Source organism: Cynocephalus volans, chromosome 5, assembly GCF_027409185.1.
Source record: "Cynocephalus volans isolate mCynVol1 chromosome 5, mCynVol1.pri, whole genome shotgun sequence".
NCBI lineage: Eukaryota > Metazoa > Chordata > Mammalia > Dermoptera > Cynocephalidae > Cynocephalus > Cynocephalus volans.
In genome coordinates, this window is record NC_084464.1 from 75,727,157 (window position 1) to 75,754,968 (window position 27,812).

The 27,812-nt window shown below is 36.3% G+C and overlaps 1 protein-coding gene across 1 annotated transcript in view; it reads left to right on the plus strand.

Annotated features, from left to right (window-relative positions):
• The window catches only part of COL19A1 (collagen type XIX alpha 1 chain), a 354,677-nt gene that overhangs the window by 86,978 nt on the left and 239,887 nt on the right, over window positions 1-27,812 (plus strand). Inside the window, exons 9-10 of the mRNA XM_063098322.1 lie at window positions 8,546-8,590; window positions 10,969-11,013. Coding sequence (XP_062954392.1) covers window positions 8,546-8,590; window positions 10,969-11,013 — 90 coding nt within the window. The remainder of the gene's footprint in view (window positions 1-8,545; window positions 8,591-10,968; window positions 11,014-27,812) is intronic.

Below are 27,812 nucleotides of genomic sequence, written 5' to 3' on the forward strand. Positions count from 1 at the left end.
CTTTATTGTTATTGGTCTGTTCAAATTTTCTACGTCTTCACGGTTCAGTTTTGGGAGCTTGTGTGTGTCCAGAAATTTATCCATTTCCTCCAGATTTTCAAATTTGTTGGCGTATAGTTGTTTATAGTAATCTCGAATGATTCCTTGTATTTCAGATGAATCAGTTGTAATATCGCCTTTTTCATTTCTAATTTTTGTTATTTGAGTCTTCTCTCTTCTTTTTTTTGTTAGCCATGCTAATGGTTTGTCAATTTTATTTATCTTTTCAAAAAACCAACTTTTTGATTCGTTGATCTTTTGAATTGTTTTTTGGTTTTCAATTTCATTCAGTTCTGCTCTGATCTTAATGATTTCTTTCCGTCTGCTAACTTTAGGATTGGATTGCTCTTGTTTTTCTAGTTCTTTAAGGTGAAGTGTTAGGTTGTTCACTTGCCATCTTTCCATTCTTCTGAAGTGAGCATTTAATGCAATAAATTTTCCCCTCAATACTGCTTTTGCAGTATCCCACAGGTTTTGGTATGATGTATCATTGTTTTCATTAGTTTCAATAAACTTTTTGATTTCCTGCTTGATTTCTTCTTGGACCCATATGTCATTAAGTAGAATGCTGTTTAATTTCCATGTGTTTGTATAGTTTCCAGAGTTTTGTTTGTTATTAATTTCTAGTTTTAATCCATTGTGGTCTGAGAAGATACATGGGATAATTCCAATTTTTTTGAATTTATTGAGACTTGATTTGTGACCTAATATGTGATCTATCCTGGAGAATGATCCATGTGCTGATGAGAAGAATGAATATTCTGAGGTTGTTGGGTGGAATGTTCTGTAGATATCTGCCAATTCCAATTGGTCTAGAGTCTTGTTTAGGTCTTGTGTTTCTCTACTGATTCTTTGCCTAGATGATCTGTCTAATATTGACAGTGGAGTGTTCAGGTCCCCTGCTATTATGGTATTAGTGTCTATTTCCTTCTTTAGGTCTAATAGAGTTTGTTTTATAAATCTGGCTGCTCCAACATTGGGTGCGTACATATTTATGATTGTTATGTCTTCTTGATGGATCAGTCCTTTTATCATTAAGTAGTGTCCCTCATTGTCTCTTTTTATGGTTTTTAGTTTAAAGTCTATTTTGTCAGATATAAGAATAGCCACTCCAGCTCGTTTTTCTTTTCTGTTTGCATGGTAAATCTTTTTCCATCCTTTCACTCTTAGTCTGTGTGAATCTTTATGGGTGAGGTGGGTCTCTTGTAGGCAGCATATAGTTGGGTCCTGCTTTTTGATCCAGTCAGCCAGTCTGTGTCTTTTAATTGGGGAATTCAAGCCTTTAACATCAAGAGTTGTTATTGAAAGGTGTTGATTTATTCCTAGCATTTTATTGGTTGTTTGGTTGTCTTAGGTGTCTTTTGTTCCTTGCTTTCTGATTTACTGTTTGGTTTCTTTGTTTGTTGGTTCCTTAGGTTGTAGATAGTGTTTTTGTTAGCTTGTTTTCTCTTCATGAATGCCATTTTTATTGTACTAGCGGGTTTAGATTTTTCTTAGGTTTTTATGGCAGTGGTAGTTATTTTTCAGGAACCAAACCCAGTACTCCCTTGAGGATTTCTTGTAAGGGTGGTCTTGTGGTAGTGAACTCCCGCAGTTTTTGTTTGTCTGAGAAATATACTATTTGCCCCTCATTTCGGAAGGATAGCCTTGCAGGGTAGAGTATTCTTGGCTGGCAATCTTTGTCTTTTAGTATTTTGAAAATATCATCCCATTCCTTTCTAGCTTTTAGGGTTTGTGATGAAAAGTCTGATGTTAACCTGATTGGGGCTCCCTTATAGGTGATTTGACGCTTCTCTCTTGCAGCTTTTAAGATTCTCTCTTTATCTCTGAGTTTTGCCAATTTGACTATGACATGTCTTGGAGAAGGCCTTTTTGGGTTGAATACGTTTGGAGATCGTTGAGCTTCCTGGATCTGAAGATCTGTGATTTTTCCTATACCTGGGAAGTTTTCTGCCACTATTTTGTTGAATATGTTTTCAATGGAATCTCCATTTTCCTCCCCTTCTGGAATACCCATGACTCGGATATTTGAGCGCTTGAGGTTGTCTGATATCTCTCTCAGATTTTCTTCCATGTCCTTGATTCTTTTTTCTTTCTTTTTGTCTGCTTGTGTTATTTCAAACAGCCCATCTTCAAGTTCAGAGGTTCTCTCTTCAACTTCGACAAGCCTGCTGGTTAAACTCTCCGTTGTGTTTTTTATTTCGCTGAATAACTTCTTCATTTCAGCAAGTTCTGCTACATTTTTTTTCAGGACATTGATTTCCTTGTATATTTCCTCTTTCAGATCCTGTATACTTTTCCTCATTTCATCATGATGTCTAGCTGAGTTTTCTTGTATCTCATTCAGTTTCCTTAGAATTATCACTCGAAATTCCTTGTCAGTTATTTCAAGGGCTTCTTGTTCTATAGGATCTAGAGTATGAGATTTATTAACTTTTGGTGGTGTACTTTCTTGATTTTTTGTATTTCTGGTGTCTTTTTTTTGGTGTTTATTCATTGTGGCAGGGGGTTTCACAGTCCACCGGTTTGAGACTAATGACTAACTAGGATGTTGCTGTGGTTGCCAATTTGGTATGGCTCCCGCCGTGACTGCTCAGTTGGCCTCTAGTGTCTTGTGTGTGTGGTTGCCTCGGGTCTTGGGCTTCTCCGGGGATCCACCTTTCTGGTCAGCTTGTACTCTGCTGGGCTGGTGGATCACGCACCACAGGGTGTGTGATCTCTGTTGAGCTTTCACTTTCTGTACAGGACTTCTCCCCGTTCCGTGTGCTCTGGCCCAGGCTGTTAGATCGTGCAGTGGCGACCCCACCGGGTGTGTGGTTTCTGTCGAGTCTCCGCCTCCCTGGCCGCACGTCTCCCCCCTCTGTGCACACTGTGCTGGGCTGGGGTGTGTCTTCTGCACCCGTCGTCTATCAGCTGGGCCTTCAAGACCCTGCTCAGCACCACCTCGCCCAGGAAGTCTACCAGGTTTCTGCTAGGCACAGACGACCGGTCTCTCTGGGTGCCTTTGTAGCACTGTGTAGATCTTTCTCGGGTCTTGTTCACCTTTGTATCCCCCCGGTATGAACCGAGTCTAGTGCCCGCCTGCAGCCTGCTCTCCGGCAGGTTCTAGCGGACCTGGGAACTCTCCTACCACACTATTCCCAACCAGAAATTCGTTAGGCTTTTTTCCAAACTGGTGGTCGCAGAGATGGTATCTGCCTCCCAGTAACAGGAAGTTTACCGGGCCGGAGTCCAGGGTGTGGTGGAGTGACAGTCGGCCCGCCCGTATTTCCTATCCCTCCCAACACTGGTCGGGACGCCCCACACCCCCAGCCCCGCCAGAGAACCGCGGAGGGAGTGGGAGAGGAGGCCGGCCCGCAGGGTCCGGAAAGCCCCGCGCCAGGCCAAGCAAATGGGCTCAGTGATGGCCAATCAGGGCGGAGCTGCCCGCACCTGGGAAAATGGAGGCAGCACTGGGGCAGTGAGTGGCCTGGTGGTGCAGGCGGGAGCCGGGTGGGCAACCACCCCCCGAACAGAGCTGTGCCAGGGATCACTCACAGTGCTGTGCCAGGTCGGGCGCTCGCTCTGTCTCTGGTTTGTTGCCTTCCGTGTTCTCGGCGCTGCCGCCTCGGGCTGTTCAGTCGCGGCGGCGCCGCTCGGGCGCTCCCAGGAATCTTCTTTAATGCCGGTCTGAAACCTGGAATCCTGAATAGGGCAGCTGGCCGCCTTCAGTGCGGCCCCAGCCTCCGGGATCCTGGCTGCATCCACAGCAGCCCTGGCGCCGTGTTCCCTGTTTCAAGACTCGCTTTTGCAGCTAAGAATCAGTTCTTTTCCTGCTCCACACTTCAAAGCTGTTGCCGGTAAATGAGGCAGCCTCTCCTGCCGGGGGCAAAGTGGCGTTGAGCCCCCACGACCGGTCAGCAGCAGCAGTCCTTCCTTAAGAGATGGCCAGAGGAAGGTCCACAAGTTTCCCGGCTGCCTGAGGCCCAGTGGCCACCTTTTCCACCTCAGCTACTCCGCGCCAGCCGCCGCAGCCGCCGCCATCTTGAAACCTCATCAGATTTTTGGTAGAGATGGTGAATATAAATGTATGAAGTTATACTTGTCCTTACATTTAGGAATGCCCATCCTGCTTGTTTTCTAGGTGTGTGCATTTGCATATACTTGTGTGCACACACATACATATACACTCAAGATAGTAGATTTTGAGAGAGTAAATGTTGAGTTTAGCTGCTACTAACTAGCAATACTTACACTACTATGATTAAGACATGTATTGCTTACATTTTACCTTTGGTGGCTGGTTTTCATTTCCTTGAGATGACCCATGAGAAAAAATAATAATAGGGTCTCATTCATTTTATTATTAAGAATGTTTTGAATTGGCCTTATCATTAACATTAATGTGATAATATATCCCTGTGTGTTAGCTGTATTAAGGATCCAACAAATGTAAAGAACTCAAAGAGTTTGCAATTTTAAACCCTATGCATTACATTTTTTTTTTAACCTGACAATTTATTTCTTAGAATGAAGTCCCAAAATATAGTAGGAAAAAAATTCTTGGAATAAAAGGACTCAGGTTGGATAAGATATGTGAAAAAAATAGGAGGTGTATTTTTTATTTCCTGAAATATTTAATTGCCAACAATTTGAGAACAATATAAAAATCAATTTCTGAAGATTATGGATGAATAAAGCAGGATTCTAGTCAGAAATGTATAGGTTGCATTAAATGATAAATAAAATCAAAATCAGATTTACTTTTCACTGCATGGTATATTGGTTTTTGTGCTGTAATTCTGACATTTCACCTCAGATATTTCTTCCAGCTATTTCATTCAGCATTCGATTTAATTTTGTTTTAATGAGTATGAATTAGTTAGTGGAAAAATACTTACATATTTCCAAGGATACACTAAATTCATACAAAAGGTTATGTTCCTGGAAAATGTGCCCAAGTGAAATGATACATTAAATTTTATTCTTTAATATAGAAATAATGTTATAACAGGATATCAGACTTTTGAATCAAAGGCTGAATGCCTAACTCTTCAAAGAAATAGTCACCCCAACATAGTATATAACTTTCTACTTTGTGGGCCTAATTCTATTATTTGCAAATTTTTTGTTTGCTTTCTTATTCTAGTTTTATTTGCTTGGTCTCATTGGTACTAAGTTTGCAAACGATAGCCCTAGGAAATCTGATTCCTTACCAAATGTCCTTCAGATAACCCGTATTTCCTGTATAATAAGAAAGACATTGATTCCAATGTCAAAAAAATCAGGAAAACTAATAATTCCTATTTTATGCCTATCTATATTTATTGCTGCAGTGAAAAAGGGGTGTAAAATGAAATTCTTTGACCAGTTTTTCAGAAGGCCACTAACTGGACATAAACCTCACCTAAGTGTTTTCCCAAAAGCTTCTCAAAGAGGTTATTTTGAATTCTGGAAGGGGTGTTTTTGGTTGTTCTGTGGGGTTGAAGACATGCTATGTATTATAGCAATAACATAGGCAGCAATACTATCAGCAGCAACAATAGACCCTGCCCTGCTTTATATTACACATGCTTATTCATTTGTCTTTCTGTGGTTTGAATTTGTAACTGGAAAGAGACATAAGTTCTTTTATAGAAAAACCTATAATAGAAAGTATGTGCCTCAGAAAGAAGTTTTGAAAATTATGGTTGCTAAGGAAATCATTGACTGTAATTTTCTTTTAATATTATAATTTTCTTTTAATATTTTAACTAAAATATTGATTGTAAGCCAAAGGAGAAACATTTCTTCCTTGGACTGAAATTGGGAGGAAGGGGAGACAGCAGGAGTTCAGAAAAAGCAATGAATGCATACCCTTCCAGTAATTTCAGGCAGGTATTTATTTTAAAAATAGAATTAAATTTGACCCCAACTGCCTGCAGCACCTAGAGCTTTGAACTTGGGCTTCAGAATGAGCATAAAGGAAAGCTCATTCTGTTGACATAAATAAGGTTTTAGATAAAGTTCTGACAAAAATATTATTACCCATTAATTTCTTAAAATTTTGCTCCTTAGGACTATTTTCTTCTTTAATTATTAGACTAATTAGTAAATCTCTCCTTTTTTGAGATATAGACAAAAACAAAACAATGACAAATTATTTTAAATGATTATATGTTTCTAAGTAGGGCATGTCTTGTACCTTCAAGAAAAGAGTGAGAAGAAAATAAATAGATTTATGAATACCAAAGTTACAAACTTAAGCTTCAGAACTGTCAACAATATTTCAAAAACTTCCACATGTTGATGTGTCTTGTGAGGCTGACTCATTTCCTGTGAGATAATCACTGATGTCTATTGGGTTATCTTGGAGTCTAGAGTTGTGTTTACAAAACAAATTCCCAGTCAGGAGAGAGCAGAGACCAATTACCACTGGCCATAGGAAAACACAATATTTTAATTACAATAATCATAAACCAGTGTCCATTAAAGACACATTCTCAATATCACAGCTTTGGAGACTTCTCTTACCTAATTAACAGTGTGTATCTGGGTGTGACCCAAACCTGACATATGGCAGAGATAGGACTTTGAGTGCCAGAACTCAGAGCACATGGTACATAACAGTGGGCTGTGAGCAAAGAAGAAGGGAAGGTACTGTCACTTCCTTTTTTTCCAAAAACGTAATTTTGGCAGTGTATACCATTTCAGTGTACTGTACTGGATTACATGCCATATCTTGTTATCATGTGTAACTTGTAATGTGATATAAAACATTATATTGGGTCAACTGATGAAAATAATCTGCTCCTTATGGACAAGTGGACATATTTCTGTGATGAGTAACAAGCTCTATTTCCATAGAATGTTCCCTGGCGTCAACTATTTAATGTGCTTTTACTGTCACTTTATCAAATGAAATTTGAAGTTTGTAATAGACTTGCATAATGCCTGAGGTCTAGAACTGTAGCAATTTTTAATAATAGAAATGTATTTATTATATAAGTACATTATTGTATTATTTTATTCTATTGTATAAATACATTTTATTGCATAAATAAGTACAGTATTTTATTGATGCTTTAGCTCTTAATTACACTTAGCAAAAATGTTTTGCCTTTAGGGTTTAGCATATACTGTGATGACAGGAGTTATACTGTAGAATACTTGGATAATTTAATCTAATCAAAGAAAAACAGTCTTTAAAATAATATGTGTGCATGAATATAGCAGTACACCTCTGATAAGAGCCACTAAAACTTTACAGAATGTTTTAAGTAATGAAATAATGAAGATCTCATTAGTAGACAGAATATATTACTGGTGTTTTAAAGTTTGAAGATATGATTTTTTTCTTCATGTATTTGGATTCTGTTTAAAGATTTCTAAGAAATTATATCTAACTGCATTGTAGGAAATTCTTAAAAACTGTTATAAATTAAGTATGGCTATTTGCTTCTAAGAAATTATATCTAACTGCATTGTAGGAAATTCTTAAAAACTGTTATAAATTAAGTATGGCTATTTGCTAGAAATAAAGCAGGGAAATAGAATTGTTAGTTTATTTAGAGATGTCTGAACCTGGGAACTCAGGAGCCAAAGTAAATTCCTATAAGTAGCTAAATTCCTAAGGCTCCATTAAGAACATACACATCCTCCCAGGAGTATTTCATTCTAGCTGGTGTGGTGTTTACAAACCAGACCTGTCAAAGAGATGACCTGTCAAAGAGATGACCCGTGAATTCCAGTAATGGAAACTGATAGGCATCTGCTGAAAATACTTTTAAACCCAAGACAGGAACCGCATGAATGGAAAGAACTAAAAATTCCTCCAAGTAATTGTTTCAAGTAAAATGGCATTTGGTATGTCCTCAAAATTGATCTGAAGGCAATCGGCAGATATGGGTAAGAAAGTAAACATACTTGTATATATTTGTCTATGATAAATATGTGTAAAATTCATATTTTATGCAAGAAGTCACTTATAAGTCATAATTACATCTTTTCCCAGAGACAGTGTAGGGAGACAGCTAGGTGCACAGATCTGAAGTGTGTGTTTGAATTCCGGTTTTACCACCTATTTATTGTGTAATCGTTTGTACAATGATCATGGTAATAGTATCTACCTTATAGGTTTGTTGTGAGAACAGTGCCTGGACCATAGAAAGCAGTGTGTCAGATTTTAATATTATGCCCAGAGGTTTGAAAGAAAGAAAGTGAAATAAGGGATACTAAATAGATGTGGAAAAACATAGGCTGTCAAGTCAGTGAGACCTTGATTCAAATTTCAGCTAATGCCATTAGTAGTTGAGTGACTTGAGCATGTTATTGAACCTCTTAGAGCTTCCATTTTCTTATTTTAAAAACTGATGTGATAACCCTGGAGTTGTGAGAAGAGGGATAGATGGAAAGCACCTACGCATCGTAGATATTCAGTATTCGGTGACCTTTCCCCACATACTAGAGCTAGTTGTTAAAGACTGCACAAACTGTCTGTTCCCTTGTTTTCATGGCTAACAAAATGTATTCTGTGTACTTCTTTTAGGGTGAAAATGGTTTACAGGGTGCTCCAGGCTTACCTGGCCAAAAGGTAAAGAGTTTTTGAATGTTTCGTATGAGTTAAGAATTTTAATTAACATCTCAAAAATTGAATTTGCACATAATAAAGACTTAGAAAATGAGTGTGATAAAACTGAATTCCCTCAAAGACTCTTAGAAAGCTACTGGCTGGTCTTCCCAAGAGGACCCATAGGAGCAGTCCTCTCTTAAAGGGAGCACTCTAGAAGAGCATTTTATCAGAGAGGGTTGGCAACATGCTTCTCCAAAGGACTGGACAACAGTGCTTTCTGGAGCCGTGGGAGAGCTGTTCTGGAAATGCTTTTGCTGTTGTTCGTCAGAGTCTAAAAAGTAGAACAGAACAATTTTTAGTGCCTTTGACTGGATATGGTTACTTCCTGCTTATCTTTCTTGTTGTATATCCCAGATTGAGGTAAACATAATGGTTTCAATGACATAAAATATTTAACATTAAAAAGACACTATCAACAACTAATCTCAGAAAATGTATTTCTTTCAGAATGACAAATTCATAATAATAAGGAGTTTTTGCATTGGCTAGGCTGCTTCTCTCTGTGCCTAGTTATCTTTCTCTTCACCAAGGTGAACGTCCTTTGTATGTCTTTACTGTCCAAGGGCTGCTTTGTCCTTCTGGGAAGGAGCATGATTATGTGACCAACATTACTGGAAACACAGAGACAGGTCTATTCCAGTTTCCTGGAGGGATGGGGAGCCACTTCAGGTGGGGCCAGCTGTCACGACACCACCCAGATAATCCCACCACAGGGAGAGCATTAATGATGCAATATTAGATACCCGCCAAAGCCAAGCATATCATTTCTAAGCTCTGGAGAAGTTTTACATCTTTTACCAACAAGATTTCAGAAGTTACTATGCCTCTAGGTTTTTCTCTGTAGCTGAAAATATCATTTGATATGCACTTATTTATAGTTACAGCTTTTGGAAAAAAAATTTTCCTTTACTTGGCCTGATAAAAATAATAAGATTGAACTGGCAGCAATGAAATGGCAACATCTGAATTTCTTCACAGCAATTCTAGACAAAACCCATTGATACGGCATGTGCTGCATCTGCGAGTCGAGTTGCAAGCCAAGGGATGTGCAGATTTATCTGCTGGGAAATAGTTTTGGACTTTCCAGCAGCTGTTTGTGGTGGCTGTGTCATGCTGACATGGTGGCTGATGGACTGGAGGCGTTTAGCAGCTTCGACATCAGCTTGAATTAACACATCAAGTTAAAGTCTATAATTTAGGGAAAATAGTAGGAAAAAGGTAGACCATACATTCAGTGGCAAAAACACCTTAAAAAACTAAACTATTTTCTTTCCTGGTAACTTTTTTGAGAGTAGATAAGGCAAAAATAAATATTTAATCGTGTGTGTGTGTGTGTGTGTGTGTATTTGATTATGTATGTGTTTATATACATATATAATACACTCACAAACTATATATGTAAATATATATGTCAGAAAAAGCTGGCATTCCTTTTCATATAATTAATATGAATTTTAATTATACAAAGTGTCACTTTGTTGAGGTATTAACAGAAGAAGCCAGAGATAAGAAACACTTCATTCCTTGTCTCTGTGCACTCAGAAAATGCTTGCTAAATGCTTCTTCTGCTCAAGGCTCTGCATGGGTGGAGGCATGCACATAACCCATCCGCAGTACTCACTTGCTCACTATGTTGTTATGAGCACCTGCCACGTAAGAGGCACTCAATGAACATCAGTACTCCAAATATCCATTCAGAATTAAGTGGGAAAATAAGATTGTCAGATCAAAGAGGGTTTGTTTGAAGAAAAGGGGACTTGCACCTTTTAAAATAGACATGGTGGTTGAGAGCCAGCAGCCCTGCAGCTACCAGTCATCATTCTGTCACTGGGAAGCAAGAGAGCAGGCCAGTGACAAGCCCAATGGTGGTGTCTGAGCCAGAGCCAGAACTCCAGGGTTCAAATCTGAGTGTTTCCTAGAAGTCAGCTTTCTAAGAAGGCTGTTTCTATTGGATCTAGAGAGATAAATAGTAATAATAACAAATATGTCTAACAGTCTGTGCCAGGCGCTGTGCTGATGCATTCAATTCTCAGAACAAATCAGGGAGGAAGGTACTATTATCATACTTACTTTATACATGGGAAAATTCAGGCTTATGAAGATTAAATTGCTTTGGGAGTAGTGAAGCTCTAGCTTATACCCTAGAAAATTGTTCCTTTAGTATTTAGGAATATTTAAAGCTTATGTAACTTACTATCAGTTTAAAGTTTACATATTAGAAATGGTTATTTGTAATTATTGGTTTTTATTGTTAGAAACATTATCATCATTATTTTTAAAATTATATGTGCTATGAGTATTGTTCCTGTTACTATACACATTATATTCCTCTTCTCCAGGGAGAGCATGGTTTTGAAGGCAGCAAAGGAGAAATTGGTGAAAAGGTAAATATCTCTCTTTATGTATGCATATACAAAAATAGTGTTTTTGAAAATATTTTTAAATGGAATATTGAACTTGTTTTGTGCATTCTCTATAAGAGATCCAATAATTGTACAGAAATAACTAAAAATGTTTGCTTCAATTAAGATAGACATAATCTATTGATGACTGTCAGAAATCTCTCTAAATTTATTTGGATGGTAGTTAGACACTCCTAGTTAAATGTATTTATTGATATTTAAATGATTCAAACATTTATTAAGCATTATATTTTTATGTTGACATCATGATTCACAAAGTATCCAAGTCTTTAATGCTTTGTTTATATGTATGTGTGGTTTATCAGTGAAATATTTTCCTGAAGGAATAAATTAGAACTAACTATAACAATCAAGGTCCCACAGAAAAGAGATCGCCTAAAATTAGAATAATTTCAAAGAGTTCAATAAAGGTCTGAGCAAGGTATAAGAAAACTACAAGGATTGTGCAGTATCGCAGGTCAGGTGACAGTGGACTCCTCAAACCCCACATGATTACCAAACCCAGAGGCACAGAAAACTGTGGAGAATACTGCAGATAGGAGCTGAGGAAAACTATCAACCCAAGATAAGCACATAAAGGGGGATGCAGGGCAATAAATACCTCCAGCCCTCAGGTCTCCTGCTGGTGACTCCCACTGACCAAACCAAGCTGAGAGCCAGTAAGGTGGATTAAGTCCATAAAGATCACCTTCCCAGGGCCCAGAGCGGGCTGGATAGGGGGCACAGTGGCTCTTGAGGGGCTGATGGCAAAGGCAGCTCACTAACAGAAGTGCTGCCATCTCAACTCACCTCCTCACAAAAGTAAATCCTGGATGGTTAATTTTACATTGTAAGAGAGTATTTTATTTTAATAAATAACTACCTAAGTCGTTTGATAGTTATTGCAAAATATTTAAGTGATCAAATTTACTTAAGCTACAAATTTATAGCTTTCTATTTAAATTTCAGAGAATAAAAGTACCTGGTCATCTAAAATTTCCCTTCAGACAATCATTTGAATCCTTCTGCATTTCAATAATCTGGTTTTGTTTTTAAATAAAAAAAAATGCCATTCCTTTGTTTCATAACTCTTATATACATCATTCGTCATGTAATTGAACAGCCAAGAGGAGGAGTACAAAGGGAAATAGGTAATCTCAAATTAGACAGTATTGCCTGTATTTAGCTTTCTTGGCAGTGATCAAGAAGTGATTTGCTTCTTTAATAAGTATTTATAGAGAGAATGAGCATCACTTTGATTATAAGACAAATTACACATGTTGTAAGCTACATGATAATTACTTTTCCTCACAGAACTGTGAGGAAGAAAAAAGCATAGCCATGTAATAACCATGCAATTGAGGATAATTCCATTAAATGATGACTTTTTTTAAAGTGTGTCTTTTTTCTTAGAAATTCCTTGAACATTTTGCTTTAGGATAACAGTCATTGCAAGGCCATGCCTTTGAATAAATGCTTCATTTACCCATATTACTGATTTATCAGTGGGATTTTACCTGTAGGAAAAAGTGAGAATAAGCAAGAACAGTTGTATTCTCTGTGACTTTAAAGTCACCAACACACTAAAATCTTAGAGATTATTTTGATACTTTATATACCTAGCTGGTATTGCTCAGTGTTAAGGAAATTATCACAGGCTACGAGGTATAGACAAAACGCTCGCTGTATTTGTCTTCAAAGATTTCCCTTCTAATTCCTCATATCTATTAACTGTTGCATTCAAATTGTCAATTTCACCATAAGGTGAAAATATTTATGGAGAATGATTGAAAGATATCAGAAATAAATAAAACATTAAACAGAAAAGACAATACCTTGAATGAGAATCACAATTCACATGATTTATGATATGTGATGCATGTAATAACCCTTGTGTTAAAAAAAAGTTCTGCTTTGATTACTTGCCATATATTAAATTTTTGAGCTTTTAAAGTGTTATTTGCTATGTATTCTCATCCATTACCACATGTATTTTTTCATAAGATTAATAATTGATGTCATATGGTTGATTTTTGTTTCTAGTGAAATACTCGCTTTGAAGTGATAACAGTCTGAGATTTACAACATAATTTGTTTTCTGAACAAAGTCTATCAGTTTAACTTGAATTTCAATATTTTTGTGGAAAGCTGAGTATATGATGATAAAAGACCCACCTTTCTTCTTTAATTACCTCATTGTGGCCTTTACTATGTTTAAAGTGTAACTGTTTTGAGTGACACAATTCACTAATTACAAAATAAGATAAATTCAGAAAGTTATTGGTCAGAGATGTCATATCTACAAAGGACACATGAATACTGGTCAAAAAATAAAAATGGTATCAATTATAAAAGATAAAATACTAAGTGATGTTTTCCAGGTGATATTTCTATAATCCAGTGGAAACCGACTAGAGAAATCTGCTGCTTCTCATTATGTCTTGAACACTAGCCTTCAAGCCAACTTAACTCACTAGACTAAGTGGTTCCTCAAAAAGTTGAACATGCTGTTCCTAGTCTAGAGAACTAGTGGAACTTGAGCAAGCATAGAGGACTTCATCTAAAAGTATATTCCTGACTCTATAGCTACTTGTAACAATAGGGCAGAGCTTCATATACTACTGAGCAAACACAATTCAGCCAAGTTAGTCCTGAAATGAAAGTTATTTTACGTGGTGGTAAGTTCTCTCAAAAATTAGTTACTTGTGCTGACAGGACAGAAGACAGCTATTTTCAAGTTTACCATGCTCTGGTGTATCATTTAGATACATAGGAATGACCCCATCCCACTTCCTTATCCATGGTTGGCAAAGTTAGGTGTGAACCACCCAAGGATCTGTGGACTCTCCAGCAGCATAACTCATGAGGCAGAAGGGAAGAGGGACTCTGCCCACACTTGAGATCTATATTCTGGCTTCTCTGTTTCTTTAGGAGTGGTCTTTTGGAATTTTTTTTAAGTTACTTCAGTATTATTGCTGGTGTTATGTGGGCTGCTACAACTGAGCAAAACAAAGAATCCACTCTAGAGGTAACAGATATTCCCATACTATCAGCCATCCTAGCAATGATTTAGTTCAAGTCTTGTTATGTAAGCAAATGTAAATGCATGAACTAAGCTCTTAACATCACATTAGAAAAAGGCCATTTAACATTGTTGGTGGGACTGCAAAATGGTGCAGCCTCTATGGAAAATGGTATGGAGGTTCCTTAAACAATTGCAAATAGATCTACCATACGACCCAGCCATCCCACTGTTGGGAATATACCCAGAGGAATGGAAATCATCAAGTCGAAGGTATACCTGTTCCCCAATGTTCATCGCAGCACTCTTTACAATAGCCAAGAGTTGGAACCAGCCCAAATGCCCATCATCAGATGAGTGGATACGGAAAATGTGGTACATCTACACAATGGAATACTACTCAGCTATAAAAACGAATGAAATACTGCCATTTGCAACAACATGGATGGACCTTGAGAGAATTATATTAAGTGAAACAAGTCAGGCACAGAAAGAGAAATACCACATGTTCTCACTTATTGGAGGGAGCTAAAAATTAATATATAAATTCACACACACACATACACACACACACACACAAATCGGGGGGGGGAGGGAAGAAGATATAACAACCACAATTATTTGAAGTTGATACAACAAGCAAACAGAAAGGATATTGTTGGGGGGGAGGGGGGGAGGGAGAAGGGAGGGAGGTTTTGGTGATGGGGAGCATTAATCAGCTACAATGTATATCGACAAAATAAAATTAAAAAAAAAAAAAAAGAAAAGAAAAAGGCCATTTAGCTGGGGTTCATTGAAGTTATCATTCCTAAACACTGAGTCCAGCTTTTAATTTTATGTCCTTGTGAAAATAGAAATATTACCTGGTTACATGAAAAGGAGTAAATAGAAAAGGAAAAGCAAATATTTGCTTCGTTATACCATTCAGTATTTTTAAGTAATTGCTTCAAATTGTGTAATTTAGTTTGCTTTTAAAATGATCATTTTTTTCATGTTGTCATTCAAGCTCTAACTTGAGGTTTAACAACTAATTTTCTCTAAGTTAAAATTGACTCTGCTGAACCTATTGTTAAATATCATTTGATTGTGAGAAATATCCAGAGGCAAATGCTACTTTTTCTGATTTATTACCTAAAATGCAGTCACTTTTTGTTTATTCAAGAGCGATGTTTAACATGGGCATATCTAGTAGCTAATTCTTATAAGGATCTAAGATGTTTCAGCTAATGTGGAACTCTTCTGTCTGGGCAATTACAATGATCTGGTCTCTTGATGATCTCCTAAGTTTAGTGAAAAATAAAAACAGTCAATTGAGTTTTTCTTCATGAACCATATGGCTCAAGGAGGTGTGGACAGCATCCGACATTTGACGTATTCTGCAGCTGTGAGTGTCCACAGTTGAGCAGGTTCTGGCTTACTCTTGTTTAAACTTATCAGCATTATCCACTTTAACCATCTTGGTTACTGATCTTTTCTTTCACTCTGGGTTAAACTAATAACAATAAACACAAACACAAAACTGGCAAATGTATATGGTTCTTGCTTGAACTCATTTCTTAAAACTGTTGTTGGAAAACTAGTTTCTAGTGACCTGTAATTATTATTGTTTTGTTGTTACTGGAGTGTTGTCTGGGTCCTGAAATGCCATATGATGTATGTATTTAAATCAGAAAATTATGTTTACATACACAACTCTGATTTATAGCAGTTGCAATTATTTTTACTTCACAGCATCCACTGGATAAACATTTCACTGACCATTATTCATAGCTGATTTATTTAAATTATGCATAAAAATGTGATATCCAAATGAATAAAATTATGAAAATGCCTACTATAACCTAGGGAAAAGTACAGGCATACTTTACTATCCCCAAACTACCTGGGGTTATTTATAATTAAGTCATGCATCCAAACATTTTTATTTATCAATGGTCAACATCAGGTATTTTAAGATGACATAATTTGAATTTTTTTAAACCAACCCTAAAATATATTTAGCTTTAGTATTGATTTTATTAGCATTAATTTTATATGCAGCATTTTGCCTTTGGTGGTTGCTTTGAAAAAATGATAGGAGGAATAGAAAGTCTAGAAAATGTCTTCATTTATCTATTCATCACTTATTCATTCATATTGGTTTCTAGTCAACTGAATTTTAGAATTCTTATTTTTAACAGATAGATTTAATTTTTATATTAAACTCATAACAACCAAAGTTAGAAGATAAGACTTTATTTTTTTGAGTGTTGGTACCACAAATAAATTATGTTGCTCGGCAGTAAATAACTAAAATATTGGTTTTAAGATTAAATATCATAAGATTATAGTCAATCAGACAATCAATAGTAATCATTTGCTACTAGAAACAAGTATGGCTTCAAATAAATCAGGACCTTTTACAGTAGAAAATATTTTCACTTAAGTCAAATTCTCATTCAATTGCTATTATGGTAATTGCACACATAACTTGAGAATTTGAAAGGGTAGCTGTGATTTTGGCCAGTTAAAATTGGGTATTGAATGAGAAAAAGCCCAAGTCTATATCACATACATAAACTATTCTTTAGGACCTTCTTGGGCAGTGTCTAGGACATTCAACAGGGAATATACATTGCTAATTTCTGGAGTACCACTCCAAAAAGAGCCTAGACTTGACAGTTTATTGTGGAACTAACCATGACCTATCATGGAATAAATGAATTCACATATTCCTGTGTTCTGTGTTCCAATCCAGCTCTGCTATTCTAGCTGTGTGAATACGAACAAGTTCTTGCTTTCTTTACCATGATCTCCTCTTTTATGAAATAAAGTTAATTCCTACCTCACAGGATGACTATAGGAATTAATAAGTGCCTGATGAATTAAAGGTACTAAATAAATGTTAATGACCTCAACAGCCAAAATATGGAAAATAATATAAAATATTGATATTTTGAGAATAGATATGACATAATTACCGTGTTTAATTTTTTATTTGTTTGATATTAATTTCTAATTTTCCTTCTAAATAAGTAAACAAAAGGCAAGAGAATATAGTAGTTAGCTCAGGATGAGTAACAAATCACCCCAGAACTTAGTGGCTAAAACAACTTTCATTTACTTAGCTTGTGATTCTGTGGTTTGGCAGTGGGTACTAGGCTTAGCTCAGTGGATCTTTGCTCTCAGCCAATCTTGTCTAAGTTTTCTTGTATATCACTTCTCAACTGTCAGGTTGGCTAAGGGTGGCTGGGCTAGGCTGGCCTCTGCGAGACAACATGTCTCTACTCCAGATGATCTCTCATCTTCCAACAGTTATACTGGGCTTGTTCTCAAAGTGAAGACAGTGATCCAACAAGAGCAAGCAAAAGCATGTAAGGCCTCTCAAAGCCCCTTGCTCAGGACTGGCATGCCATCATCTCCACCACTTTCTATTGGTAAAACAAGTCCCAAACCCAGCCCAGATTCAAGAGGTGGGAAAACAGATTCCACCATTTGATGAGAGAAGCCGCATAGTCCCATTGCAAGGGGTATGGATAGAGGAGGGATGAAAAATGAAGCCATTTTTATAATAAATTTAATAAAAATGACATACAATTTGGTCATTTTAAATTATGTTAAACTCTACTTTAGAGTAGAAAGGTTGAATAGATTTATCAACTTTTCTTCATTCTCCTCCTTCTCTCATGACCTGAAGTAAAATTCTTAAAGTTATGTTTACATAGTGGAACTCAGAGACTACGTCATAAGCTATTTTTGAATTTGAAATGGTAAAGATGCTGTATGTGTAAAAGGAAAATATTATAGAAAAATTAAATTCTTAATTAGAATGGTAACAGAAGTGCAGTACATCAAATAATCAAATTAAGAAATGATTTTGTACTTTTACATAGTATTATGTTTTTATTAATTTTAGCTAAAGTAAAACTGACACTAGAATAAATGGAAAAAGCAGGTCAGAGTTGAAATGTAGTTTTAGGATTTTGCTATGAAAGGTTTCTTGGCAATTATGTCTAGTATTCAAAACCAATTCACAATGTCAAATACTGTTATTATAAATACAGCGCTTTCCTGTCATCAATCTAAAGCAACTACTGACATGTCACCTTACTTCCTGTGAATTCTCTCTTGGTTCGCCTTGTAGAATTCTTCTGAACATCAACATGTTATACCATTATTTCATTTACCCTGATAATATGTAAAACTTCTACAACTTTTACTAAGGACTTGCTTGACTTGACAGCTGACTTGAAAAATGAAGAGAACAGATGGAGTAAAATAATAACTATGATTTCAAAAATTAGAGCAATTTATCTGTGGCCAGTGAAAATTGGTATGGGAATAACCATGCCAACTTTCAATTATCCATGGTAGCAGACAACTGGGAAAGAGTAGTGGTAATCCCACACCCAAGCCAGAAGCTTAACATTAGTCCATTAGTCATTACAGACTGTGTTATTTTCTTGATTCTTTGTAGCGCTAGTAAATAACTCTAATCGGTGTGAAATATGTTTAACCCTCTGTTGTTGCCTCACTTAATAGTAGTTATAGAAAAGGTGAAATACCCCCCCCCAAAAAAAGGGAAACACACACACAAATAGAAGAATAACTATCAAGAGCAATAGTATTTCATGAACAGTAAATAGTCTGTTTAAACTATTATTTTTAATGATTTCACAATATTTTACTATATGGATATGTAGTATTTTATTTGACCATCTCCTTGTTTGGGGAAATTTGAGTCTTTCCCATTTGTGTTATTGGTGACTTTAGCAAAGTAATTTTGGTGGAATAAAGAGAATAAAATCCAGGTTGGAGTTGAAGAAAAATTTATAGGTAACAAAATAAACAGACCATGCAAAGACCTTCTCAAGAACTGGCTGTGGCAGGGACAACAGCAATAAGGCAGTAGCTGGCGGAGTTTAGATTTTTGAAGAAGAATACCTAATACATCAAAATCCAAAGTAAGCATAAGGTCCTTGGGTAGGAAATACTCTTAAACAAGATAGGACCCCACAAAAGCACAGACCAGGCTCACTCATACAGAGAACTGCAAGTGTCCTATCCTTCCTAAGGAATGTCCGTCGTAAGCCAGTAATACCATATTTAAGGATTTCCCTCCTGCTAAAATCAAGGACAAGACAAAGGTATCATCATTATCTAACAATATTCTGGAATTTCTACCCAATGTCAATTTTACTTCCAAATTATAATTTACATCATTCATTTTTCTCCACGTGTTCCAATAAATAATAAATAAATAAATCCATAAGCATTTATTAGTCCTCTCCTCACTAATCTTCCCATTTTCACTCTTGCTCTTCTCCCATCCATTCTCCAAAGTATAGCCAGATGGATCTTTAAAAACTAATTGTGTGTCTTCTGTTTTCAAAACATTTTAGTTGTTTTCCATGAAGTTAAAATCCAAATCCTGAAAATACCCTACAAAGTCCTGTACAGTCTTGCCTGGACTTGCCTCTCATGGCTCGTCTCTCCCCACACTCCCCTCTTCAGCGCCTGCTCCAGCCACACCCACCTTCTCTCAGTTCTTTGAATTTGCTAAGCTCTTTCCTGTCTCATAACTGTCCTTTGGTGTCCCCTTTGCTTGTAATACTTTTGGCCTTCTGTTGGCTCACCTTTACCATTTATCACAACTTAAAAGTCATTTTCTTGGAGGCTTCCTTGATTCTCCAATCAAAATCTGTTCCTTCTGTTAAAATGTTTCATTATATCTTTAACACTACACATTGCCTTTATAGTACTCATCACAATTTATAATTGTAAATATACTGACATGAGATTTTTGTTTGTTTGTTTGTTACCCCCAATAGAGTAGAAGCTCCATGAGAGCAGGGACCGTATCTGTCTGTGTATGTTTCATCTCTAACAAAATGCCTAGCACATAAAATAATGAATTCATCACCACAGGGGACTGGTGTGGACAAGGTTAGTGTTTCTTTTCAGCCTCCTGAAGTATTTAATCATTATTATTTTGATGCATTCAATTCAATATCAACCCTTTTCTTCAGATTCCTACTATTGAATTTGTGAGACATAGTTAGGGAAAAAAGTTAATTTTACATGTATGACTATTGAAATGATGCTTCAAAAAGACAATATATAAAACATTAGCATATTTAATAGTGTACTAAAACTGCACAGAATAAATTGGTTAACATATTTCTATTTTTTTTATTATTTGTGAAACACATTGCCTTTTGGCAGGCACTATTTAGCTTATTATGCTATAAAACAATACAATTATTTTAATACCGGGTTTTACAGTGTCTTTTGAATTTACTAGTAATCTACTGACTCCTGTGTCATAATTTTTGTTGTAGTTACAGTGGAATTTTGGGTTGTTGACTGTAGTGACCTCAGATTGGTTTTGTTAAGGAAATTTATTCATTAACTATTTTACATAATTTAAGGACAAAGATATATGGAGATTTGGGGGCACATAATAAGGGATATGTAGAAAAGGCATGATCCTCATTTATGTAATGATTAAGGCAACTTGACTTTTGATAGTTTCTCATTAATCGGTGCTGAATATAAAAGGGTGGCTTTACAATTTGTCTAAATTATACTTTTATTTTGACCTCTACTCCAGTTATCCTATTTCTTCACTGCAGGCACTGGAGCTGCCTCAGGTTTCTACTTTTATGTTTCATTCCCCTGTCTCCTTTCTCAGGATCTGTCTGTGCCGTAGACTCAACCCTCTGCTCTCCGCTGGGCTCCCCTCTCCTCAGACTCTCATTAATATCACCACCCTATTGCTTTCTTTTCCACTTGTTTTACTTTCATCCCATCCAAACCTGATTTCCTCTTCAGGCTACTTTCTTTCATTTTTCATTTCAGGCAGCTTTAAGAGAGAAGAGAATTTTAATATAAATATATGAATTTATGAACAGATGACTCTAGAGTATTTTTGTATTCAAAAACAAGGAAAAGATCTATGAGGGTACTTCAAATAGTTTGTGAAAAAATAGAATTAAAAGAGAATATGAGTCCATCCATGGACTTTTTGAAGTACCCCTGTATTATGCAGTCCCCCCTTCCCACCATCACCACCCCTAAGCATTTCGGAATGGGACTGAGTTTTAAATGAAGAAAAAGGTAAAGGCAACACTCACATTTGGAGACAGAGTTTTTAGTGTATAAAAACAGATATAGTTTTTAAAAAATAAAAATGAATTTCAAAATTAATCTAGCGATTGCTTCTGCCTAACATAATCATCAAATATTCATAATTTGTTTTTAGTAGATCTCAGTTAATAAATATACTTTATTAACCAAATCTCTTTGTTGGAGGTATATTCCAGATGATAGGAATATAATTAATTCAGTGTCACCAAAAGTTAGATGACAGGTGCATTATTTTTATTTAGAAGCCACTGGCATGTGAACCTCTTTCACAATCAATGTAAAAGCAATTCACTCTATAGGAATTGCTGAACAAGTGTGTGCCGCCAGACTGAAATAGCAGGATTCCTCTGCACGGAAAAGAGAGGTGTTAGGGCAGCTGTTGTTCCAAGTGGATGTCATCAATGACTGGCTGTGTGATAAGTTATTGTCTAGGTTTATAATCATCTATTGCTTCTTCATTTAATATCTTAAAGAAATTATCCCTTTTTTTATTTGTCCTCACTAATCCTCACAGTCCCCTTTTAAGCCACATAAGTAACTCCCAAGCAACAGTCTGTTCTAATAGCAGTAGAGGATGAATGAAACAAGACACAGAAAGCAATTAAAATTTGCTTTGTCTTTTCTACATTTTTCCTGGTTGTTCCTTATTTTATGCTGATAATCGTACCATGCAAACAAAAATAAAGACAAAATGGTAAAGCATCAATGCTTTGAGCAGACATTTTGCAGAATGTTATTTTAAGTACATGCACTTGTCCGGCCCTGGGGAGGAGTGTGGCCATGCAGATGGCTTCAGCTGGCTGTGTTCCAGGGGCTCACTGACGGTGAGCCTGCCTCACACTTAAGGTTTGCTTGTGTGTACAGAGGAATCATGGAGTTGGTGTCTTGGTGAAAACCACAGGGCTGGAGCATACGACAGCACCCAGTCAGTACAAATTGAATCAAGGGTTCTTCCTTAAGTTAGCAGGAACTTAGGATGTCATCTACATTGACTCTCATCCTTTATTCAGATTTTGACAGGGGGTCCACCAGGCTCTGTTCGTTAGTGCTAAGAATAGGCAATTCTAAGTTATTTGTTTCAAGCCAAAATCTATTCCCTGTTATTCTGACAATCTATCCAGACCTAACCCTTTGGAACAATGCATTCTCAGATTCCTTCTTCCAAATGACTAACAACCTTTTGGAGACTTTAAGACAACTGATGTGTTCTCCTGAACATTTCCATGTTAATATCTTAGGTTTGAGTCAGAATCTCATTGTGCTTCATGGATCACAGTTTCTACATCCCTCGTATTCTTCACAGCCTTTATCTCATGATGTTATAACTCATCAGTGTACTGTTAATGTAATGTTCAGAAGTGGAAAGAATTATTCTAGTGTGTTGAGCAGTGGGTAATATAGGCAGTGTAATAGAGTGAAGGAACTTGGGTTTACCAGAACTGAGTCCTAATCCTGGCTCCAAATCCAGTTGATTGCATGGCTGTTTCAAGTCGTCATCTGGACAAGGAGAGGATGAGGCCAGATTACCTGTATAATCACAAATGTTCAGAGCAAGACTGAACCATGAAATATAGGGTCTATGCTACTGTCAGGCAGATGTTTTCTTGAACCAAAATGTAAGCATTTATATTTTTTTGTGCTGTTGTTGTTGTTGTGGAGTACAAGGTTGATTTTCAACAATTGTGTAGAATGTGTGGGTTTAGATCAGTATAGTTAGCTTATTCATCATTACAATACGCAATCATTCTTTGTGTCCCTGGACCAGTTCCTCATTAGTCCCATCCCTCTCCCCCACCTCTCCCCTTTTCCACCTCTAGTTTTCTAAAAGTTCAACATATTACTATGATTGTTGTTTCTTTCTTTCTTTCTCTCTTTTTATTGTTTATTTGTTTATTTATGGATTCAGCTCCCAGTTATAAGTGAGAACATGTGGTATTTCTCTTTCTGTACCTGGGTTGTTTTATTTAGAATAATTTTCTCCAGGCTCATCCTTATTGCTGCAAGTGGTAGAATTTCATTCTTTTTATGGCTGAGTAGTATTCCATTGTGTACATATACCACAATTTCCTTATCCACTCATCCATCGATGGACATTTAGGTTAGTTCTATCACCTGGCTATTGTAAATAGAGCTGCAGTAAACATGGGAGTGTAGGTAGTCCTGCGAACTGATGTTTTCCAATCCTCTGGATATATCTCCAGGGGTGGGATTGCTGGACCATATGGAATTTCTATCTGTAGATGTTTAAGGAACCTCTATATTGTTCTCCATAATTGCTGTAAATGGTGCTGGGGAAACTGGATATCCATTTGTAGAAGAATGAAACTTGATCTGTACCTCTTACCATATACCAAAATCAACTCAAAATGGATTAGACACCTAAATATAAGGCCTGAAGTCTTAGAACTCCTAGAAGAAAACATAGGGGAAACAGTCCAGGATTTAGGACTGGGCAATGACTTTATGAATAACACCCCAAAAGCACAGGCAATAAAAGAAAAAATAAACAAATGGGACTATATCAAACTAAAAAGCTTCTGCACAGCAAAGGAAACAATCAATAGTGTGAAAAGACATCCTACAGAATGGGAGAAAATACTTGCAAAATATGTATCTGACAAGGGATTAATATTCAGAATATACAAAGAGCTCAGACAACTTTACATGAAAAAAAAAATCCAATTAAAAAATGGGCAAAGGAGCTGAATAGATATTTCTCAAAGGAAGACATACGAATGGCCAACAAGTATATGAAAAAATGCTCAACATCACTAATCATCAGGGAAATGCAAATCAAAGCTACTTTGAGATGTCACTTCACCCCAGTCAGACTGGCTATTATAAAAAAAACAGAAAATAACAAATGCTGGCGAGGATGTGGAGAGAGAAGAACCCTCCTGCACTGCTGGTGGAACTGTCTGTGCTAATTTTTATTTTGGAGTTTTTATCCTGGGTCCCTTCTTGTCAACTTTTAACTCTTGATTCTGGAATCTGTTACGATAGTCATCTCTTTTCAGCTTCATAACAGCCATGAATTTTATATGTGTGGATTCTGGGTCCTTGAGTAACTAACATAAATATTGAGTAAGACAAGGCCCGGAGCACAGCTCTGTGGCATGTCACTGGAGCACACTTTTTTTTTTTTAATCAATATATAATGTAGTTGATTTTCTTGTCCCTTTACCAATTCTCCCTCCCCCTTCCCCGTCCCCCCTCCCATTCATCAACTTCATATCTGTTCACTTGTCTTAACAAGTTCAAGGAATTGTGATTGTTGTGCCTTCTTCCCACCCACCCCCATTTGTTTGTGTATTTATTTATTTACTTTTAGCCCCCACAAATAAGTGAGAACATATGGTATTTCTCTTTCTGTGCCTGACTCGTTTCACTTAATATAATTCTCTCAAGGTCCATCCATGTTGTTGCAAATGGCAGTATTTCATTCGTTTTTATAGCTGAGTAGTATTCCATTGTGTAGATGTACCACATTTTCCGTATCCACTCATCTGATGATGGACATTTGGGCTGGTTCCAACTCCTGGCTATTGTAAATAGTGCTGCAATAAACACTGGAGTACAGGTATACCTTCGACTTGATGATTTCCATTCCTCTGGGTATATTCCCAGCAGTGGGATAGCTGGGTCATATGGTAGATCTATCTGCAATTGTTTGAGGAACCTCCAAACCATTTTCCCTAAAGGCTGTACCATTTTGCAGTCCCACCAAAAGTGTAGGAGGGTTCCTTTTCTCCGCAACCTCACCAGCATTTATCATTCTCAGTCTTTTGGATATTAGCCATCCTAACTAGAGTGAGATGGTATCTCAGTGTGGTTTTGATTTGCATTTCCCAAATGCTGAGTGATGGTGAGCATTTTTTCATGCACTCTTTCTAGATGACAGCCAAACACAAATGAAGAGAAAATGAGTGTGTTTATTTACCACTTACTCACTTACCGCACTGAAATTTAACCCACATTTATCCAACACACCTTTTGTTAAATTTCCTACTGAACTAAATAAACCAAACTCATAATATTTAAATGATTTTTTTGACATAGTATTCCATTTTGATAATTATTTTATTCCTTATTAATAGCTTAAAACCAATTTTTTTAAATAATTAAACTTAAAATTTTTCCAGGAATTAATCTCAAACTTACTCATCATTTATGTATATTTTTAAATGAGGAAACATTTTGTCTTGGACTTTCCTTCTCCAAGATTCTCAGTGATTCATGTCAGTGGCTAATTTCCATGAAGTCTTAGTTATCTGTCCTTAATCTGTCCTCTCCTATCTTAGTATCTATCTTGGTCTCAAAGGTGCTTAGCTAGAATCAGTGAATTAAAAGACTTTAATTTATTTTCAAAGTACTTTAATGCCAACTGGAACCCAACATGATACTGAATTCCTTCAAAACACATGGTGGACTTTAAAACACTTTGTTTGTTCGGTCATCCATTTATTTGATCATTTAGTATCTACACTATATCAGATGCTGTGTTTGTACTAAGGTAGCCGAGATGAAAGAGACAAACCATTCTTTCAAAGAGCAGTCATGGAGTGTTTGAAAGTGGTTTGTATAGGATGCTGTGGCAAGGAAGAGAAGGTTGTACATAGCACTGCCTGGGGCAGGGAGGAGAGTTTGTGCAAGATCCATTAGTGAGTCCTAAAGCATAGATAAGAGTTCTCCAGAACGAGGAAGAGGCAAATGAAACAGTTGATTCACAGGCACAGAGTGGGACGAAGTACAGATGTTCAGCTTCAGGCAGAACGCCCAAGGGAGAGAACGCTAGGAAGTAACATCAAGAGGTGGCTCTGAGCGTCCAGTTGATGACATATTCAGCTCACTCTCCTGACCTCCAAGCAACCGGTAGTTGAGGAACCTTGATGTTTTGGGGAGAATCCTCTCACTAGCAGACTCTTCTGAAGTCTCCAGACAAAAGATTAGAGGCTGACAGCCCTTTGAAAGGCTCAGGCTGGCTTAAACATAACTTTAGTTAAGCTTTTTGCTTGGCATTTCCCAAGAATTTCTGAAGCTCTCTATTTTCTTTATTCTTGCCATTTATAGAAACTGAACATTTTAGTCTAATGCGGGAAATAGATTGGCCTCTAGTCTAGGTTTATTCTGCTAATTAAGGTGTAAATCAACATAACCCAAGTTACTTTATTCTGTCTTTGATTAAAGAAAGAAAGGAAAGGAAAGAACCTGAAATATAGTCACTTTCTTTTTAGGAGTCAAACAAGATTTGGCATTTGATCATCAAGTGTAAGTGGTGAGATTCTGGCTTTGTCTGCTAATAAATAGCTATGGTCATATTTACAAAAAACAGAATTTTACTCATTAAATTTCAATAATTTACTAGCCAAATGACCACTCTTTTCCTGTGATCGTGCTCCTCAAATTGTCACAGGAATTTTTAGGAATTCTATATGTTACCTCTGTGAACTGACAAGTGTGTGGGTCAACAGTAGGCCTTGCTGTCATTCCCCTTTGGTTCTTAAGAAGAGGAGTAAGAATTTTTCGGTATAATTTGAGCTGGCACCTGAAGTTTTTGCTATATCTCCCATCAGGCTGTGATAGAGCTGTTGAAATATGCATTTGAACATTGCTGTATATATATATTTTTACCAAGTATATATTTTATAGAGAGAGAGAAAGAGAGAATGTTTTACATTTTATACAATATTCGATCTTTGTATGTTCATAGAACATTTAAAAAAATTATGATTCCTGGGCAAAAAAAATTGAATTCAAAAAGTAGACATTTTCAAGACATGTTCCTGGATATAAACTATAATAAAGAAACCAAGAAATAAAGAAAAACAATCCTAAGTAAAATTTGAACCAAAAACTAAATGAAAAAGAAAATTCATAGAAATCAACGCACTAGAAAATACTTTATACTAGAACATATGAAACATATCAAAAGTTTTATTGAGGATAAATTATCTAGTGTAAAACTTATTTATTGTAAAGGATGAAATGTAAAAACAAGTTTTTATCTTATGTAATAAAAACAGCCCCAAAATAAAATAGAAGAGAAGTAATTAATATAACAGTAAAATTGATAAAACAGAAAATTGTTTTAATTGAAAGGATAGACAAATAAAAACCCTGGTTTAATAAATGACCAATAAAATGAATAAATAAAATTCAATTGCAGAAACAGAAAGTAGAAAGTAGAAATAAGACAAATTAGGAATAAGACGATATGACCATAAATAGTAGATGGACTAAAAGAATTCCAAGAGACTATGTTGTGTAATTCTAAAGAAATGAATTTGATAACCTAGAGAAAACTGGATGTCTTCCTTCAAAAAAAATTATGACCAAGAATAACTAGGAAATATGACTACATTAATTACTGTGGAAGAAGTTGGGATGGTGATTCAAAATCTACCATTGAATAGAAGAACCAGGACTAATTGGGTTTTTTAGCAGGGTTTTATCTAGCTATGTTATTTAAACTACTCTAGGCCAAAGAAAAGATGGACAGAATCCAAGAAGTCAGCATAATTTTAATATTAAACCTAATAAAAAATACAAAGCAAGCTATATCCAAATTTTATTTATGAATATTTTAAAATAAAATATTAGCAGATAGAGTTTAACCATTTAGCAAAACAAA